The sequence below is a fragment of the Haliotis rubra genome, unplaced genomic scaffold (assembly GCF_003918875.1).
Source record: "Haliotis rubra isolate DU_JTF1 unplaced genomic scaffold, ASM391887v1 Scf24, whole genome shotgun sequence".
NCBI classification, from domain to species: domain Eukaryota; kingdom Metazoa; phylum Mollusca; class Gastropoda; order Lepetellida; family Haliotidae; genus Haliotis; species Haliotis rubra.
In genome coordinates, this window is record NW_025766447.1 from 2,356,835 (window position 1) to 2,372,347 (window position 15,513).

Sequence of the window (15,513 nt, forward strand, 5' to 3'; positions counted from 1 at the left end):
GTTACGGTCACCTTAGCGCTAAGATCGCTTTGTACAACGGCACCCAGTAATTGTTATAGGAGCAAGATCTGAAGGAATCGAGGACGGTCACCAAACAATAGGACAAACTGTGGGGGAAGGTCCTGATAAAATGAACTTTTTGTGATAAGATATAAAAACAAAAACTTTTGAATTATTTACCTCCAAGACGGGTAATGGAACGACAAGGACATCGGAAGGGTCATCCATAGATATGACAAGCATTACGGGGGATATATTTTCAGTACATGAAGCGCATACAAAGACTCTGGCTCCCCTACCCCTGTAATAAATGACACTGATGACATATAATCCACGTGGTATGTCTCAACTGGTTTACTGTCGTTCCACACAAAGGTTCTTTGAAATGTCTATAGATTCAGTAATTCTGTAAGCCGAAAGACTTCGTCTTCTACTGTGATTGAAAATAATAAATATCATTATCCATGTGACATATATATCGATTTTGATTAAACGCCTTAGGTTCATTCCGTGAATCAATGTGATATTCATTACTGCCGAGTTAGTGAAGGCGGAACTAGCGGGCACCAGCTTAGTGGCATAAGTATTTGTGCCATTGTTTATAACCGCTAACATTCTACACACTTATGAATGAATTAAATGGTCCGTAGAAGCAGGTTGGCATGGTAACTAGTGACTGGTTATGCAATGACGCATGCCCTGCGATTGCTTGAAACTGACATGGCTTTTCACCGTAATCAGTCATATTGCAGGTCCAATTCCACTGACTGGCACGGGCGTATTATATTGGAGATACAGCGAGGTTCTAAGTACAGTTGGCCCTGTCGTCAATTCGCCAGAGTTGTATCCCTTAGTTGTGTCAGAAACCTATGATCCTGGATTCGAAGCTGTGGTTCGCCCTGATTATGTTTCCAGATTTGTCAGCATACGGGTTTCACAAAAACTGTTTCAGACCTGCATCACTTTGGGATTCCCTTCTACATAAAGCTGATACGCTATGATATAGCTGGAATAATGCAAATTCATCCATTCAATCGGTGTACCCAAGCTAGAATGTCCACTTCGTTGAGAGTTTCGTGCCTTCGTGTTTCCAGAATCGGCTTGTCGTGGGTTCGGACCCCAGATTTGCCGTGACATTAGGTCTGACCACATCCGTATCCATTCCGTTACCTGCGTCATGTCGGACATCGAAAGGAAGCTCTATGGTTGAGCTCGGGATGCGTCATATTTACAGATGTTAAAGATGGTGATTGTTTCCCTGTCTAGCGATCACCATTATGGGATTCTTTTAAAAATTGACCGTCGGACTAAATGTGTATGTGTGCGTGTGTGTGTGGAATAACAGTAGCTCTGTAAACACGTCCGAGGCACCAGGACTCCCGCCGACAAGACGCAGCCTGCATACACACACACATGGTTATTGAAATGTCACAATACACGGTGCAGTCGCCCCTGCAGATGTCGAATCAGCATAATTACACCGACAGTCGGCCCTGAAAGACAAAAGCGCACGGATTTCTCAATGTATGTATTAATTATTCGGACGTTTTGACGTTGATTAACGTCAATCCTGAATAAAACCAATTTGCGAAAAACAAATGCGCATGTCGATCTCCTAAATGTTGTCATTAATTTGGAGGAATGTTATCCACAGGACGAGACTGAGCGTTTAAATCGATAGCATATACGACATGAGGGGAAAGGAGTTTATCCTCGAGACGTCCCGGAATGGACAGACTGAGAAGCGTGTTATTATTTTCATGCTTTCGATGAATAATTCGGATTTTCATGTGAACAATATCTATACTGCCTACATACCGTAGACGCGTGTGCGTTAAGATAGTAATTAGTCTGTGGAGTACAATGAAATACTGTCTGGTCGGCGCCACGTGTATCAGCAAGTTCAGGATAACTGTGCGTATGGCCAAATGTCAACAGGCATCGCTGGTCGTTGTGACGGAATAATTTTAAAATCCCCTGCTAGTAAGGCTGTCCACAAATGCAGTTGACCATTCACTTGATGAAATACGTAATTACAAATTCCTGAAGTGACTTCATTCTAGTAATTAAGTCATGAGGGACGGGGTACAAGTACACTCTTGTGTTTAATACTAAGTAAAAAAATGATGTTGAAAATGTGTAGTTCCGTGAAGCAGACATTATTAACATGACGTCAGCTTTGATAGAATGAGTGAGCGAGTTTAATTTTACACCGCTTTTAGCAATATCACGGCGGGGGACCCGCTAGTAGAAATTTGAGTAGATGTTACAGACTGAAACACTGGGATGAAACACGTCATTCACTCAGCTAGCGCTAATCGACAATGTATTCAAAAAACGATGATACTCACTCCAGCTGCTGTTTTCTCGTCGTTTCTAAATACATTGTCGAGCTGCACCTCACCCGGCGGATATCATCAGCTTTCGGGCTGTCGTGATAAAGGTGCACTGTGGTGTAAAACACTCACTCACTCATAAAGATGCTGTCTCTGAATATCAGTAGATATCCCAGCGCAAAGAGAGTCGGAAACCAGTACGTTAACGAGATCGGTTTGGCGAAAGTAAGTGGACATAAAATTCAATTGCCTGTACGTTACACTGTTTAGGGATGAGCGGGTTAATTGCAAATTAACTACATTTTGTGGTGTAAGCGATCTATCTGCTCATTTATGTATAACAAATATTGGGAACTGAGTACTTCAAGTACACGTCCTGTCTTTAAAACCATTCCTGATTCGAGGAAACCAGAATATGAGACGGTATACATTAAGCAACATTTCACATTAGCGTGTCTGAGAACATAACGACAATGTCTGAAGCCCAGAGTTGATGAGTCAGCAAATCAACACTTTAAAATGCCATAGTGGCATTCAGATATCGCATGGTGGAAGCATTTAATGTCAGAATTTCCAATATACAATTTTTATAACCAATATTTCACGACTAATATGTTTGTTGCCCGCTGTCGGTGGATCTCTGGTCACTGTATGTCTCTTCATGATTGCTCACTGGTATCGGTCTGTAGTCTCTGGTCGGGATCGGTCTTATCAAGATCTGTGGACGAGATCGGTCTGTAGTAATGGTCTCTGGTAGGTGTTGATCTATAGTCATGCTCTCTGATCTGTGTTGGTATATAGTCATGCTCTCTGATCTGTGTTGGTCTGTAGTAATGGTCTCTGGTAGGTGTTGAACTATAGTCATTCTCTCTGGTCGATGTTGGTCTATAGTCATGATCTCTGATCTGTGTCTGTCTATAGTCATGATCTGTGGTCGAGGTTGGTCTATAGTAATGGTCTCTGGTAGGTGTTGATCTATAGTCATGCTCTCTGGTCGATGTTGGTCTATAGTCATGATCTCTGATCTGTGTTGGTCTGTAGTCATGCTCTCTGGTCGATGTTGGTCTATAGTCATGATCTCTGATCTGTGTTGGTCTATAGTCATGATCTGTGGTCGAGGTTGGTCTATAGTAATGGTCTCTGGTAGGTGTTGATCTATAGTCATGCTCTCTGGTCGATGATGGTCTATAGTCATGATCTCTGATCTGTGTTGGTCTGTAGTCATGCTCTCTGGTCGATGTTGGTGTATAGTCATGATCTCTGATCTGTGTCTGTCTATAGTCATGATCTGCGGTCGATGTTGGTCTATAGTCATGCTATCTGATCTGTGTTGGTCTGTAGTTATGCTCTCTGGTCGATGTTGGTCTATAGTCATGATATCTGATCTGTGTTGGTCTATAGTCATGATCTCTGATCTGTGTTGGTCTGTAGTCATGCTCTCTGGTCGATGTTGGTCTATAGTCAGGCTCTCTGGTCGATGTTGGTCTATAGTCATGCTCTCTTGTCGATGTTGGTCTATAGTCATGATATCTGATCTGTGTTGGTCTATAGTCATGTTCTCTGATCTGTGTTGGTCTGTAGTCATGCTCTCTGGTCGATGTTGGTCTGTAGTTATGCTCTCTGGTCGATGTTGCTCTATATTATAGTTATGATCTCTGATCTGTGTCGGTCTATAGTCATGATTTCTGATCTATGATGGTCTATAGTTGTGATCTGTGGTCGAGGTTGGTCTATAGTCATGCTATCTGATCTGTGTTGGTCTGTAGTCGTACTCTCTGGTCGATGTTGGTCTGTAGTCGTACTCTCTGATCTGTGTTGGTCTGTAGTCGTGATCTCTGGTCGATGTTGGTCTGTAGTCATGATCTCTGATCTGTGTCGGCCTGCAGTCATGATCTCTGGTCGAGGTTGGTCTATAGTCATGATCTCTGATCTGTGTTGATCTGTAGTCATGATCTCTGGTCCATGTTGGTCTATAGTCATGATCTCTGGTCGAGGTTGGTCTATAGTCATGATCTCTGGTCCATGTTGGTCTATAGTCATGATCTCGATCTGTGTTGGTCTATAGTCATGATATCTTGTCGATGCTGCTGGTCTATCATGCGATCTCTGATCTTGTATTGGTCTATAGTCATGTTCTCTGATCTGTGTTGGTCTGTAGTCATGCTCTCTGGTCGATGTTGGTCTGTATAGTCATGCTCTGGTCGATGTTGCTCTATAGTTATGATCATCTGATCTGTGTCGGTCTATAGTCATGATTTCTGATCTATGATGGTCTATAGTTGTGATCTGTGGTCGAGGTTGGTCTATAGTCATGCTATCTGATCTGTGTTGGTCTGTGAGTCGTACTCTGGTCTGTCGATGTTGGTCTCGTAGTCGTACTCTAGATCTGTTGGTCTGTAGTCGTGATCTCTGGTCGATGTTGGTCTGTAGTCATGATCTCTGATCTGTGTCGGCCTGCAGTCATGATCTCTGGTCGAGGTTGGTCTATAGTCATGATCTCTGATCTGTGTTGATCTGTAGTCATGATCTCTGGTCCATGTTGGTCTATAGTCATGATCTCTGGTCGAGGTTGGTCTATAGTCATGATCTCTGGTCCATGTTGGTCTATAGTCATGATCTCTGGTCGAGGTTGGTCTATAGTCATGATCTCTGATCTGTGTTGGTCTGTAGTCATGCTCTCTGGTCGATGTTGGTCTATAGTCATGATCTCTAAGGTAGATATGGTTTCGTCTTGAAAAAAAATGAAACCCTCCTACGCCCCTGGGTCGTGATCTCAGGTCCCGATGGGATTCCGGGTTAGATCATGTCCTCAGCAGCCTGTGCCATCCAGCAACAGAATGGGCCAGGTAGCCAGACTCAGAGACGTGGTGGACAGCTAGTCATCGTCCCCCGGCGGCGTGGATCCTTGGATTATCTGGTCCAGCCCGATTGTTTACACAAAGCCGTCATATGAGTGGAATATTATTCAACAAAATCATCAACAGACAAAGATGATCTCAAGTAAGGGTTGATCTCTTCTTTTTCTAATCGGTGTCAGTTTAGTCATTATGTTCTGTAAGTGGCATTTAGAAATCGATATGGTGAACAAGGAAGCTAGTTGTTATTTACAATGAATCAGACGTGTCGGTGTAGATTCTCATTGTGTAACAGTACAATTAGTATACTCTGGGTCGGTGTCGATCTAATTAGGATATTTGGTCTATGTCTATTTTGTACTCATCTCTGGTGAACGTTCTGGAATCAAATCCGTTAAGATCCGGGTTAGAATTGGTCTTCAGCAACCCATGCTTGTTGTAAAAGGCGACTAACGGGATCGGGTGGTCAAGCTCGCTGACTTGGTTGACACATGTCATCGTATCCCATTTGCGTAGATCGATACTCATGCTGTTGATCAATGGAGTCACCAGACTCGATTATTTACAGACCGCCGCTATATAGCTGGAATATTGCTGAGTGAGGCGTAAAATTAAAACTTAACTCACTCACTCACTGGAATCAAACCCACTGATGTACAACATCGTACATCTGTAACACGGCTGGAACACGGAGTCACTCCAACACAGCAGGTTATCCTGGAAGACCGGCACTGGTAGCACAATGGGCCATGTCACAGCTTGGTTGGAAGGGGCCACACGCTGTAATTGAGGTTGTAATGTTACACGTTATACACCACCATATAATGCCCCGACAGTAATGAGTGATTCATGAACATGTAGATCGCGTTACGTGCACTGAGGTCGGTGAATATCATTTGAATGCATTGTGCATAGTGTCTTTGGTGTGTGCCTGGTGAATAACCTATATATTGTATACAGTAAACGCGGTGTTGGTGAAATACAATAAGATATAGTGTATACACGCCGGATGCGGTATAGTGTATGTAAATACAAAAACATGTTCATAATTGTAATAATGCTCTTCTGAAAGCGGATCATATCATACGCATGTGTTAATGAGTGAGTGAGTGAGTGAGTTTCGTTTTACGCAGCAATATTACGCAATTGGGAACCAATGACTTGTGTAAACCAAGCCAGCGAGCCTGACCACCCGATCCTGTTAGCATGTGTTAATGAATCATTATTAAATAGTTATATGACACCGGGTGTTTGTGAAAGGTGAGCGTATCCTGTCCGGGTTATACCCAACATAAACACATGCAAGGGAAAGAAAACCCTTCTCCTAACAATACAGGAGCACATGGGAAAACACACACATGCTACACATGTTGAGTAAACACAGAAACTGTATGTATGTGTGTTTGTGAGTGTACGTATGTACTATCTGTTGTATACATGGTGTATACTCGGTGTATATATGCTGGTTTAATTTAATACGCTTTTATCAACAATGTGCCCAATGCCCAGTAAATACATTTTCGGCCAATAGTCATTGGCAGATCCAAGGGGGGTGGGGTGGGGGTTCGACGATGACATGTGTCAACCCAGCCAGCGAACCTGACCACCCGATCCCGTTAGTCGCTTGTTACGACAAGCTTGGGTTACTGAATATCAATTCTAACCCGGACCTTCACGGGTGCACCGACTGGGTATCGGGCGGTGAGACACTGTTCATCTGGGTAGTCCACTCTATACCTCAGTAATATATTTGCTCTGTCTGTACTCAGATGAGGACAGGTTGCAGACACACCCACACCTAGACGCAGTAGCATAGATATGGCACTCGAGTTGGGAATAGATCTCCCACACTCTGGCAGTCTGGACCGGGCAGTCTGTACCTCCACTCGCTGTCCACTTACGTGAACCAATAAAGAGTGGGTTATCGAGAAAAATATATATACTTCTAATATAAGACTGTCTCTTTGCGTGTATTACTCTTCAGTAATACATGCCGGATTAGCCTCGTTAATCCGGTCGGAGTCGTTAACCTTTAAATCGTCCGGATTCACAGGATTTCGGATTAACGAATCATGTACATAGAGTAATGTTCTTTGGCTTACCTGTCATACTTCGTCCGAAGGTGGAGTTTCCAGACTAAAGGTGTCCAGACTCACGCTGAAACAATTGTACTAGGCAATCAGAAATTAGCCACCCCGAGTACAGTGTGTTGTACCTCGATAATATGGATAATCGAGGGTGGAAACGATAATCTATCACCCTGATCCAGGTAAAATTCCAAACGCTAGAGAGTGAGCGTTGTCGGGAATACTGAATACGTGTTTTGAAGGATTTGAAAGAAAGCCCGTGAATAATTTAGTTCGGAACAGGTACACCAGTGTAGGTAGGTGCGTCATTTGGGTGCACAACCGCTTGGACACAAATGTTGCACTATATGTGATGTTCATTATCATTAGCTATTAACTGGTCAGTGAGTGAGTAAGGTAGTATTTTATGGAAAAGGGCAATTTCAGCTTTTGCTCTTAAGAAAATTTCATTTGTATTTTTTATGAGTTCATGTAAACTACTTTGGTTTGTATGACTGGTATATTGCATCAGCGGAGAAGTTTGGACAAGAATTGTCCATAAAATTTATTGCTACTCTTCAACTTTAAATCAAAATGTCATTACCGCAACGACGGCAAAAATACTGATTTTTCAAAACAGCTATGAAATGGAAAGAGTTGTTAGGCATCACATATGTGGCTATTTATAAGTATATTTGTGCAATTAATGGTCATTGTTCTAAATTGTTTCGATGCATTTATGATTTTTTTAGTTTTAGCATGAATGTAAACATAATAACTGAGGCAACAATAGCTTTTATCTCTAACAGTTATCAGAAAAGGTTAAAACATTGAATTCCTTTGACCCTCCCATAAGTTAAACGGCTTGAAAGACATAATTGGTTGTGTAATCATAAATAATTCGTCCCGTGTTGGTAATGACATTGAAATTGCGGTAGTCACATGTCGTTGTGGTAATGAAATGGATGTAAACAAATTTAAGAATATAGTTACACAATCCATTTCCAAGCAATTGACTTGTTATAAAACATTTTATTTATGAACATAAAACATTAAAGCTTAATATTTATTCTTTGTAACCACAGTTCGCTACAATTTTCTATGTTATGTTGTTGACAACAGGCGACAGACCCAGAGCAAATTGTTTGGTTCTCAAAGTAGATAACTTGAAATAACTTTGCTTTAAGGATCAATCAAATATGATTAATGACACTTTCTTACTTGTTTTTACCAATTCAACAATACAGATATAGTATTATTTATCATGTTTAAGTGTTTTTTAACACAGTTTAACTATGGAAAAGGTTATTTTCTTGTGAATTGAAAAATACAAGTCAAAACATTGATTACACAACAGTCTCGTTTCCTGTTGACTGGGTTCTGTCCTATTGCGCAACTTAGTACAATAACCATTTCAGAATTTTGAGACCAATTAATTTAACTGGATACATAAATATTAATCAGTATTATTTGATACATCTAAGCACTTGTATATGGCAACACTACGCTTCTTATAATATTTGCAAACATGTCGTGCAGCGTGCTCTGACAAACCAGAAACCTGAAAATCGTGGAAATCTCAAAACGAGGCTCAGCCGCTAGAAGAGTTTAGCGGTCTGGGACGGACTTGATATTATATCAATCACATTGTGCGTTACAGAACTACATAGAATAAGCGCAAACAACACATAACAGGTGTAACCAGTGATCTAGATGCATTGTGAATCATTTTACGACCTCATCAAACTGGGGCAGTCTGTGACGTCTTAGTTAAGGTCATGCGGCCTACACCTCGATATAAAATATAGAAATACGATGTTATTAAAGTTTAAAATTAAAATCCATTTGTAAATACCATTTTCTTATGTAACAAGGAATTGGAATTCAGTGTAACCATAGTTGTTTATGATGTCTATTTTCACTTTCACACGAGAAAATTCGGATCGGCTGAAAAGTAGGTCATTGTCTGAATTGGTTAATGAGACTCATGTTTCGGTTTGTGAGCACTAACAGTGGATTCACAAAACACTGGCAACTGTTTTTTTCATATTCTTATTTCATCAACTGTAGTACCACTGTGAGACAAAATGTACAGATTTTGATGTTAGTGTAATGTGAAAATTGTGATGCATTTTTTAAATCCTTGTCGGGTAGTCATGCTCTCTAATTCCAAGCACTACATTACAAGATACGTTGTATCATTTAAGATATAACAATGTATCATTTGTTGCATTCTATATGGGATTACCAGTGTTATCACATGTGGTAGTGACAGATGTCATCAGCGCAACGACTGTTTTTTGTTGCGGTAATGACCGTTGCGGTAATGACAATTTTGTTTAAATTCAACTCCCCTGATCTTCCATATACTTATAAGTTCCTTTAGATATATATTTGTGAAAAGTATTCAAACAGGCATCTCAGTAAAATATGAAAGACTTAGTTTAATTCATATATACTATAGTTACATGCGTTGCGGTAATGACACACATTAAAAACACTCCCCTCATAATGAAAGAAGAATGGTGAATTTCACTCTAAGTCCTATGATATAACATGCCTCCTTTGAGCACATGGCCAGCAATGATGCCATCTAGTTGAAGCTGACATCAGGGTTTCAAGGGAGATTTTCCATATTGTTTTCAGTGCTAATTCTCTTTCTGTTGCGGTAATGACAATATCTTCAGGGACGTTTTTGAAATCGAAAGTTTTCAAATTTGTATTTGATATATTCATATAAATTGTGAACTAATTTTACCATTCAAGCATATTCTTTAAAACTGACCCAAAGATACATAATGATATTAAATTTCGAAATTTCGACACTAAAAAATGCAAAAGAGTGGCTAGGACATGCATAAATAACTTGATTGCCCATCTTCGTCTGTAGTTTTCCAAAATTTAGCATTAAATAAAATATCTTTTATTTAGGGATTAGTATGCTTAGTACCATATATCTAGAAATGAAAGGAACTTTCAGTAAATTATTTCATGCAATAAAAAAATTGAGCGTTTTGTCAGTGGGGACAGCAAATTGACATTTTCTGTAGAATGACCCTACACCGCTCTTAGCAATAGTCCAGCAAAAACACTACTGCAGTACACCAGAAATGGGCTTCACACAATGTGGTAGCTAAGATACATAGCGTTCACTGACATGAACAAGGAACGCTATGTATCTTAGTTAACAATGTGGGGAATCGAACCCAGGTTCTGTGACAAGCGAACGCTGTAAAAATAACCATTCGGCTATTCCAAGGGCATATTCCATTGTGAAACTTTCAATACACGCACAAACAAGACAAATGACGCGATTACTTCAAGTAGGTTGTGGCATACTTGTAGCGTGGGTTTGGCTGATTTTACGAGCACATCCATACGTTCCGTGCACACACAGTTACCTCCCATGCATTCACTCTCTTTCCACATTTAGTAAAAATAGTGTACAATGACAACAAACCAGGGGTGTAGCATTTGTGTGAATAGAGATTGTCGTGTGACCTAGGTAGTTCTCGACGGCAGTTAAACGATTCGTAGCCGCTGAAAATGTCATCTAAATATTTCCGAATTATAATGAAGTGAAAATATTTGCAAGTGTCAACACTGAAGACGTGACGGTCCGTGTTGCTGGAGTTCAGGTCAGCTGGCTTTACCACAAGCGTTCTGCATTCTCAGTGGGGGGTTGGACCATAGGAGCTTGTACAGCTAAAATCTAGCATCAAGGCCCATATAGTCAGATATCTATAGAGTGATACATACCCCAGAACTGGACAGTCATCAACTCTTAACGTCTCTGCAAAACACTAATCAAATGAATTGTATGTATGATGATCATATGATACATGGTATATAATGCAATATATCTGGTTGATCTCAATTCTCATTCAACATATCCATTGAAATATCATAGAGATGGTTCAATGTGAAAATATTATTCAAAATATGCATTTAGCATGTGTTAAGTTAGGGCTGTAATGATTCACTGAATTCATTGATTGTGATACACTGCCCCAATATGAAAGTATTGAATTGTACGGCCATCTTAGTCATATTGATCTCATATCAACACAATATGTTACATGTACATATAATTCCATACGTTGAAATTGCATACTGTTTGTGAAGTGAGGTTTTCTGATTGTATGTTCAAAAGTTTTCCAGCTTCTTCTTGTTGGTTTGTTCATGGATTCAAACCTACTAAATATGTTTTGACTTTATAGTTATTACAAAACAAGAAACATGGCTCCTTGTATGTTTCAAAATTTCATGTATTCTATTGTCATGTGGTAATGTATGGTATTCAGAACCTCCCAAATGGCATTCATGTTAGAGTTTGAGAAACTATGTTACTTAATAAAACTAAATTATATAATCATGGCAACAGTTGCTATTTTTCAATAAACAAAATGAAATATTTTATCAACACAGAAATGATGAAACAACACATCTGTCAATATGTGGTACACAGGAAGGTTGAATTTATTTTCAGCTTTATCTGAAATTAAGTGAACAAGAAGCAGACCATTCTTTCCTAGTTCAGATATCATCTTGGTTATTCTTTCAGATGACGTAGAAGAGCCTGAAACAGCAAGATGTCAGCATCTGCATCAGCACCGCGGGTCGGTAGCGACACCGCAACACCACAAAATTATTCAGGATATACAGGGTAAGATCAGTTTGATGTAATAACTGGAGATTAAAAATGTTGTTTGTGTGTTTGTTTTAATAACAACAAATTAGACTTCACTGAGTGAAAATGTAGGTAGTGGTTGTTTCTGGTGTGGTTGAACAGCATTCTTTCTTGTTTGTTTCTGAACCTAAGGTATTCATTTGCTATGAACCAAAGGTGAGGTGTATCAAGCCAAACCTCATTTCCCCATTTCAGGGGAGATATGTCATCTCTTGATGACATGTTTCCTCCTGGTATTCAAACTCGACGATGTTGATGTTGATACTGTTATGGTTTTGTCACCCTGTATTTGAGACTTAACACAGTCATAGTTTTCTCATCTCCTCACTCAGAGTGCATCAAACAGATGAAGGATGACTTCGGTGAGACAAAAGCCCCCATCAATGATGACAACCAAACCCTCCACAGATTCTGTGCCAAGCTGGAGTACCTGCTACAGGCACATATGAAAGGTGATATATCTGTTATTGACGTTACCTTGTTAAAATGAAGGGTGATATATCTGTTATTGACGTTACCTTGTTAAAATGAAGGGTGATATATCTGTTATTGGCGTTACCTTGTTAAAATGAAGGGTGATATATCTGTTATTGACGTTACCTTGTTAAAATGAAGGGTGATATATCTGTTATTGACGGTACCTTGTTAAAATGAAGGGTGAAATATCTGTTAGTCCATGAGAGGGGGTCTATCTCATATCTGTTGTCAAGGTGACCTGATTACATGAAAGGTGATATATATGTTATCATGATTATTATGTGCTTACATTTAAGGTGATATATCTGTTATCATGGTTGCATGCCATAAAAGGTGATATATTTGTTATCATGATTATGTGCTTACATTGAAGGTGATATATCTGTTACCATTGTTGTATACAATCGAAGGTGATATATTTGTTACTATGGTTATATAGTGACATGATAGGGATATGTGATATATCTGTTACCATACTTTCTTCCTTTGGTTAATGTGATTGATCTGTTACTATGGCTGAGCGCTGGGGTAGCCTAGTGGTTCATGTGTTCACTCATCATGTGGAAGAGCTGGGTTTGATTCCCCACATTGGTACGATGAGTGAAGCCCACTTCTGGTATCACCTGCTGTGATCTTTCTGGAATACTGTTAAAAGTGGTGTAAAAATATTAACACACCAACACACCTACCCCCACACACGCCTTCCAGTGTGTAGACCATTGAGGTAAGGATTTGCTAGAATGCCTGGTGACTGCTTGCAGAGCGGTACTCCATGCTGGGTCGGAGGAAGGACTACTGGGACTACTTCGTTGACTGTCTCGGCTCCACCAAGGGCATCAACGATGGCATCAAATACGTCAAGTCACTGGGAGAGGTGTGTATCATCAGAACCAAGGGAATGTGATTCTTAGACAAATTTGTAATGTCATTGGAAAATATAAATTAAGGTCTATATTGCTGGAACCATATGTGTATGGGAATTGATCATGGTGATATTATTTCATATGCTTTGCATTCTGTATATATGTTAGGAGAGATAAATGGTCTCCTGCATGGGCGGATCCAGGAATTGGGGGGGGTGGGTGTCAAAGCCCCTGAACCCCCCCATTGGCTCCACCAACACAAAAAAATCATCCATGTGGTCTTAATTTTTTTTTCCCCTCTGGATCCGCCAATGGTCTACTGTCAGTATTGGCTGATTACTATTTATATGGCCATAAGTGTAACAACTATAGATACTAATTAGGATTTTATGCTACAGCTCTGTTGTGGGTGTTTTAGATCCTTCCTGTTGTGTTTATTGTGTATTCTGAAAATAAGTCACATGTTGATTTCTGTCTCACAGCATAAGACTTCATTGGGAAAGGGCCGAGCATTCCTGCGTTTTTCTTTGGTGCATCAGCGCCTACCCGACACCATTCAGCAGTGCGTGCAGCACCCTAAAACAGGGTCAGTAGACAGGGGTAGTAATAACAGACCAGTATCCATATTGGACCAGTAGTAGGGATTGTAATGTCAGGGAAGGTAGGAAGGGGGTGTGGGCCGTGGGAGGGGGGTGGTTGGGTCATTTGCTGGGAATAGAGACATGGGGCCAATAGAGATGTTGGGTATTTAGAGAGAGGTGGTAGTATGAGGCAAGTTGTTTGGGATAAAGATATACTGAATACTTAACAATCCCTTGTGTAATAGCAATTTTATGCGATGAGTGAAAAGGTCTGTTTAGTATTTTATTTGTTAGTTTTAAGATCTAATTTGATTAAACGATGTGAATTCCTGTCCTAATGTAGATCATGTCTATAAATACAGTATTGCATGGTTGTGTGTAGAAAGGCAGACACTAACAACATAATCTAACTGAGTTTACAAGAGTAATTCAACTTCAAACAGATTAAAAGTTGACACATGTTAATCTAGTGTCATACAGCAGCTTACCTTTAGAATTTAGCATCACAAATGTTACTACTACCGAAGATGTAATTTGTAAATTTTTGTTGAAACTACACTAGTAAAACAATGCCCAGTCAGCCCTGCATCATTGTCAATGATTAAGCCCAGCAATGTTTATGTAAAACAGTTTATGTATGTTCCAGGGAGTGGTTCCACCCCCAGAGTGTGTGGTACCAGAAAGGGCTAACAAGTGGGCTCATCAACTCTCTCTATGATCTCACTGATGTGCACTTTGACCTTTCACCTAGAGGTTATGACCTTGACACAGCATGGCCCTCATTTGCCAAGTAAGACAACATAACCAAAGCACAAGTTTCAATCACTTAAGTACAAACAAAGGCATTTTGTGTTTTACATGTATGTTTTATTTGAATGTGTTAGCATGAGTAAAATATATATTAAACTTTCAGATTTATGAACTTATGGCACAATTTTAGGAAGAGTGATGTGAGCCTATTCTCACTACATGACACAGAGATTATAGCCTACCTCATGTTTATATTTCCGCCAGGAAGCAGGGAGGTAATTACACATGGAACCCGCCAAGCAGGCGCTCCAGCATCAGCAGCATGGCTTCCATCTCAATGCAGGTCAGTGCACAGTACAGCAGTTTACCTACTAGTACAGGTATTGAAGGATCTAGTGAAGTCTATGGTACAACTTATCCACTAGCTCCATGCTAGGACATGTCTCAAGGTGCTAGTGGACAGTCTGTGCAGTGGAGTAGTACAGACAGTACAACATACCCACTAGCTCCATGCTAGGACATGTCTCAAGGTGCTAGTGGAGTGTACAGTACCGACAGTACAACATACCCACTAGCTCCATGCTAGGACATGTATCAAGGTGCTAGTGGAGTGTACAGTACAGACAGTACAACATACCCACTAGCTCCATGCTAGGACATGTATCAAGGTGCTAGTGGAGTGTACAGTACCGACAGTACAACATACCCACTAGCTCCATGCTAGGACATGTATCAAGGTGCTAGTGGAGTGTACAGTACCGACAGTACAACATACCCACTAGCTCCATGCTAGGACATGTATCAAGGTGCTAGTGGAGTGTACAGTACCGACAGTACAACATACCCACTAGCTCCATGCTAGGACATGTCTGAAGGTGCTAGTGGAGTGTACAGT

General features: G+C 40.3%; 3 protein-coding genes across 3 annotated transcripts in view; 1 reads left to right on the forward strand and 2 right to left on the reverse strand.

Moving 5' to 3' along the window:
* Positions 1–3,971: 3,971 nt before the first annotated feature.
* On the reverse strand, positions 3,972–4,376 carry LOC124278669. The gene has a single exon (XM_046714441.1). It carries the CDS (start codon positions 4,374–4,376, stop codon positions 3,972–3,974), a length of 405 nt encoding a protein of 134 aa, XP_046570397.1.
* Positions 4,377–4,716: 340 nt separating this feature from the next.
* Positions 4,717–5,040, reverse strand: LOC124278670. The gene has a single exon (XM_046714442.1). The coding sequence runs from the start codon at positions 5,038–5,040 to the stop codon at positions 4,717–4,719; it is 324 nt and encodes a 107-aa protein (XP_046570398.1).
* Positions 5,041–5,139: 99 nt separating this feature from the next.
* LOC124278671 (FYVE and coiled-coil domain-containing protein 1-like) overlaps positions 5,140–15,513 on the forward strand; it is a 30,105-nt gene continuing 19,731 nt past the window's right edge. Inside the window, exons 1-9 of the mRNA XM_046714443.1 lie at positions 5,140–5,182; positions 6,961–6,970; positions 10,867–10,895; positions 11,822–11,923; positions 12,280–12,399; positions 13,186–13,298; positions 13,770–13,873; positions 14,515–14,658; positions 14,883–14,961. Of these exons, the coding sequence (XP_046570399.1) occupies positions 5,140–5,182; positions 6,961–6,970; positions 10,867–10,895; positions 11,822–11,923; positions 12,280–12,399; positions 13,186–13,298; positions 13,770–13,873; positions 14,515–14,658; positions 14,883–14,961 (744 nt within the window). The remainder of the gene's footprint in view (positions 5,183–6,960; positions 6,971–10,866; positions 10,896–11,821; positions 11,924–12,279; positions 12,400–13,185; positions 13,299–13,769; positions 13,874–14,514; positions 14,659–14,882; positions 14,962–15,513) is intronic.

Coding starts and splice junctions, on each gene's coding strand:
- LOC124278669 (XM_046714441.1), bottom strand. CDS start 4,376: ATGACTATAGACCAACATGGACCAGAGATCATGACTATAGACCAACCT.
- LOC124278670 (XM_046714442.1), bottom strand. CDS start 5,040: ATGACTATAGACCAACATCGACCAGAGAGCATGACTACAGACCAACAC.